Here is a 4603-nt window from a genome sequence, read left to right as displayed (position 1 = left end):
TCAGCAGGATTACCCACGTTCTTGAAGTGAAGCACACGCTTAAGTACTTTGCTGAATAAGCAACTTTCAGTTATAGGTCCCTTATTTATTTTTTTGTGTTGAGTTTCCCTTTTTTTTTTATCAATGGTTTACAAGTTACCTGATCTTTTTTGGAGGGAAGTCCGAGCTTCTCATCTGGTAACTTTTCCTTTTTAGCTTCCACTTTAACCTCTTTTTCTTCCCCCTTTGTTTTTGGGTTTTTAATATTTTTTTTAATATGAAAACATCACATCTGTTTGCATTTTTTTTTCTCCACACTGTGTTCATGTACCAGTCCTGTGTGCAGCCACATCTCCATCATATGCTGCTGTGCCCACATCTCCGTGTGCAGTGGTGCTCCCTCCACCCTCTCCAAATGCTCCCCGTACCCCCATCTGGGCCTTTCTCCCTTGCGTGGCATCATGCTCACATGTCCCAGCAGAGAGCCCTCTCTTGTGATTGCATTTAACACACGTGTTTCTCACACAATTTACTAGGTGCTCATAATATTTTATGCCAAGATGTGTCTGCCTCCACCTCGTGTTACTGCAATAGGCCAGTTTATAGCAGCTGAGAAAAAAGGCAGCAAAAAAAACACATGCAGAGGTTTGAACATGCAAGGTTTTCTTTGAACACTGGAGTGAGGTCAGGCATGTTGTGCACTGCATTATTAGTAAGCAGAAGTCAAGAGCTTTCTTTTCAAAAAGAGAGAGCAAGAATATTAGTCATTTTAATGCAGGAATAGATCTGTGAGGAAATTCCAATTCAATCTTTTTTTTTCCTTGCATTACATTTCTCACAAACCACAGGTGTCTTATTTTGGTGCAAAATGTTTACTGTACCTGTTTTCTTAGGAAAGCTGCTTGAGGTTTTTCCTCTTGTACTTTCTTCTCTTTTACCTGTTTATCTTCTATTTTCTTTTCTTCCATCTTTTGTTTTTCCTTTAATTTCTCTGCTTCTACCTTAGCCTTTTCTTCAGCTGCCCTCTTCTCCTCTTCTGCCTTAGCCCTCTCTCTTTCCTCAGCTGCCCTCTTCTCCTCCTCTGCTTTCTGTTTTTCCTCAGCTGCCTTCTTTTCTTCCTCTGCTTTTAACCTCTCCCTTTCTTCTGCCTCAAGTTTCTCACTTTCTTCTGCTTTCTTCCTTTCTTCCTCAGCTTTTTCCTCATCCCTAAGATTCTCTTTATCTACAGCATCAGTTATACTCTGCTCCCCTTCCACCACAGCATTTGTATCATTCTCTACTTTGTGTTCCTCTGCATTTATAACTAGATTTTTTGTTTCTACTATCTCTTCTTTATCTGTGGAGTTTTCTGCTGTCATATCTACCTGATTTTCCTCTACAGGGACTTCCTTTGGTTTCTCCTCCTGTACCTCCTCCTTGTTTTTTTCTTCTTTTTTTTCCTCTTCTTCCCCATCTTGCCTCCAGTTGTTCCTTTGGTATGATTTGATAACTGTTTCTGTTTCCTCAATCTCATAGCGTCCTCGGCGTGTTTCAGACTTTTCTTCTTTCCCCATGGTCTCGTTTTCTTCCACATCGTTTACTTCTCTCCTGCTGGGCAGTGACAAGTTCCCATCTGTGATCGTGGGGTCAAATTCCTTTTGACGTTCCAGGGCTTCCTGTAGACGTTTTTGGCGTCTCTCCTCCCGTCTTGCCAGTCTCTCCAACAATGCAGCTTCATCATCTGTTCCCCCTGTGGTTGTAGTACGTTTGGTTTCCTCTTCTGCCACGCTACATAAAAGTGATAATTGTGCATTAAAAAAAAAAAAAAAACTTTCTAAGAATGTATGTGCTTAGCTGTTTCTAGGAAAAAAACCTTGCTGTAACATCATTCCATGGTTTGAAAACACAACAGGCTGCATACTTCAAAATTTAGAAAACTGGTTCTGGGGATTAATTTTGGCATTTCTACATGTATAGGAATGTGGTGTTTCACAACGTCAGAGCCCAGAAAGGTTCCCTTCTAGGCAAGCTCCAACAGCCACTGAAGTCCCTGGGGGTCTTACTGACCTCAGTAGGCACTGGAACAAGTCCCTGACACTTGGGGCAGCTGAAATATGAAAAAACTTGAAAAATTCATCCTTTCCTTCTGCACCCTGCAGCTGAATACTTGAAAGACCTTAGTGTGCTTTAAGGCCCTCTTCACCTTGGCCTGAGGCTTACATGTCCTATGCACAGTCTTCTCACCAGGCAAAATTTTTGAAGATGCTACACAAGTGAGACTTCAGGGAACCTCTCTAGCAACATGAAGCTACTCCTTTTCAGCAACAACATCCACGGATACAGTCCATAATGGGATAGGCTGGCAATTCAGGGTGCAGTGAAGTTGTGATTGTCTGCAGAGGGGCAATAATCTGTTAGAAAATGGAGCAAGCAGAGCACTTAAATTAAGACATGCTATTCAACACCTGTTGGTATAAGGACTGGATCTCGCTCTCAGTCCCTGGAGGTTTTTTGACTACTTCAAAATTCAGCTGTTTAATTCTCCTATGTGCAGGTTTCTTCCCTCTTTCTACCTTTCTTTTTTTCCTCTATTGTGGAAGAAGATTATAATCTACAATCAGAAATGTTGCTGGTTTACTACCTATATCCATTCTCCTTGTGCTACTTGTGCTCGGTATCTATTTAGCTTGATATCACAATGTTTATTTCTGGTCTCTACTATCAATTGTGTTATGGCTACTGGAAATCTGATTATATTATTTGCGACTGAATAAATGATGGACAGACTGGAAGGACAGCTCTGCCCACTATAGCTTGTGACAAGTAGCGCTTCACTCCATAAGCTTTGCTGCTGTTCATAGCTGTATTACCCTGACAATGCGAGACAAGGGTTGAGGTCTAGCATTCACACCCAGCAGCTTGCAGGCATGTTTCATCTGCAACTTGAGGCCTAGGTGCCCGCCAATGCCATGTGCCTTGGCCCCATGACACCATGGCCCCTGTAAGCAGGACAAAAGATGTAGAGGTTTGTGAGGCCAGACAGAGTCATGCCTGAGGGAATCTGACAGCAAGATGCATCAGAGGTATTTGCTTCCATGAGCCCCAGCTGAGTTACCCCACAGACAGCCCTAAGGACACCCTGGGAACGGGTCATGAACATGGCCTCAAGTCCAGCTTCAGCGATGCTCCCATCTCACAGTGTAGACACAGGCAGTAGCACTCCTCACAGTGTTAGGTCCTCTTCAGAGCAAGGAATGGCCGAACCTAGTGCTTAAAATCTAAGTAGCAAAATATACCTCTTCAAGATACTTCTCTACTCTGAACAAAATTTGCTGTTGACTTGTCAGTAAACAACATCAGAAGTTTACCTGTTTTGGGCATTAACTTCTGATTTCTCCGTTACTTCTCCTGATAGATCTCCTTCTTCCTTTTGCCGCAGCCTTTCCTGTCGAGCCCGTCGGCGACGTTCTCTGGCAGCTTCTTCCTCATCATCATCGTTTCTCTGGTAGGACAGCCTGCAACAGAGCATTAGAGATAGGGAAACAACAGGGCTATTGCATATAGGACACTGTGACCGAAAAATTACAAAAAGCAGTTGACCAGAGCACAACGAGCATGGCTGCAGTGGCTGGTGATTATAAAACAGGCTGTCAAGTTGAGATGTGTAGTTTCAAAGCTTGGTTTTGTTTTCTTTCTCAGAAATGAACTTGACAAAATATTCATAGTGAAAGCAGCAGCCACACCTCACAATCAGTTGGCTCCTAGAAAATACCAAGACTGTAAAATCCCAACTCTGTAGCTGAGCAAACGTCCTGCTAGACTGCACCATGATCCTGGCGGAGTGCACACAACAGTGTTTGAACAGACTATCACTCAAGCCCACGTAACTGGAATTTGACTTAGGCAAGCAACTTTTCATTAGCCTCCTCTAAATACCACACACTTAAAATGGTGACAGTATTCCAAAACTGAAAGATTAGAAAAGGGGGAGACACAAATATGACAACAGCTCTCAGTGCTAGTTTCTGAGTGCCAAACATCTGACACCTACAAAATTTTTGTGAGCCCGGAGCCCTGCCAGGCCAAATCATGCAAGATCGCTGCTGTGATGAAAGCCTACAGCTGAGAAGCCATTGTGTTCATCTGACCCAACAGATGGTTACATTCAGTTTCATCCTACTTGAAAAGGAAAGCAAGAAATTACAATCCTAATAATCCCTCAGCCCATTCAAATCTTTGCTGAGATGCATTATTACTGAGTGAGATAAAAGGAAAGGCCTGCATTCCTCTTATCTGTTTGTGCAGGGAAAGTGAAATAGGAAGCTAACATGTGCCAGAGCCAGTCAGGGCATTCATTTGCTTTACTTACAACAATGGTCTGATGTGTAATAGTTAAAAAGTTATCCTTCCTTATGTAGTGACATTTAAGTTAGTTGTACAGCAGCGTACCTAGAGATAAAAGAGCTCTGCACCAAGTAAAACCAAGCACAGTTAAGCTTGCGTTTCAAGGAATATTTTAACATTAAAAGCAACTAAACCATTTTTATTTAGTTATTAACTGAATTCTTTGGGTCTCAGCCTCTCCCAATGCCTTGTTCTGGTACTGCTTTCCTCCTTTGCTGAAAGAGGAGTGGAAGTATAGGTT

General features: G+C 42.5%; 1 protein-coding gene across 1 annotated transcript in view; it reads right to left on the bottom strand.

Moving 5' to 3' along the window:
• Window positions 1-4603, bottom strand: part of CALD1 (caldesmon 1) — a gene marked incomplete at its 3' end in the record, with an annotated part of 117968 nt that overhangs the window by 26317 nt on the left and 87048 nt on the right. Inside the window, exons 3-5 of the mRNA XM_010285001.1 lie at window positions 3327-3473; window positions 1344-1746; window positions 140-223 (exon numbers count right to left, since the gene is read on the bottom strand). Of these exons, the coding sequence (XP_010283303.1) occupies window positions 140-223; window positions 1344-1746; window positions 3327-3473 (634 nt within the window). The remainder of the gene's footprint in view (window positions 1-139; window positions 224-1343; window positions 1747-3326; window positions 3474-4603) is intronic.

The sequence above is a fragment of the Phaethon lepturus genome, unplaced genomic scaffold, assembly GCF_000687285.1.
Source record: "Phaethon lepturus isolate BGI_N335 unplaced genomic scaffold, ASM68728v1 scaffold19164, whole genome shotgun sequence".
NCBI classification, from domain to species: Eukaryota; Metazoa; Chordata; class Aves; order Phaethontiformes; family Phaethontidae; genus Phaethon; species Phaethon lepturus.
Note: the sequence above shows the minus strand (reverse complement) of the source record. Positions and strands in the feature narration are given on the sequence as shown.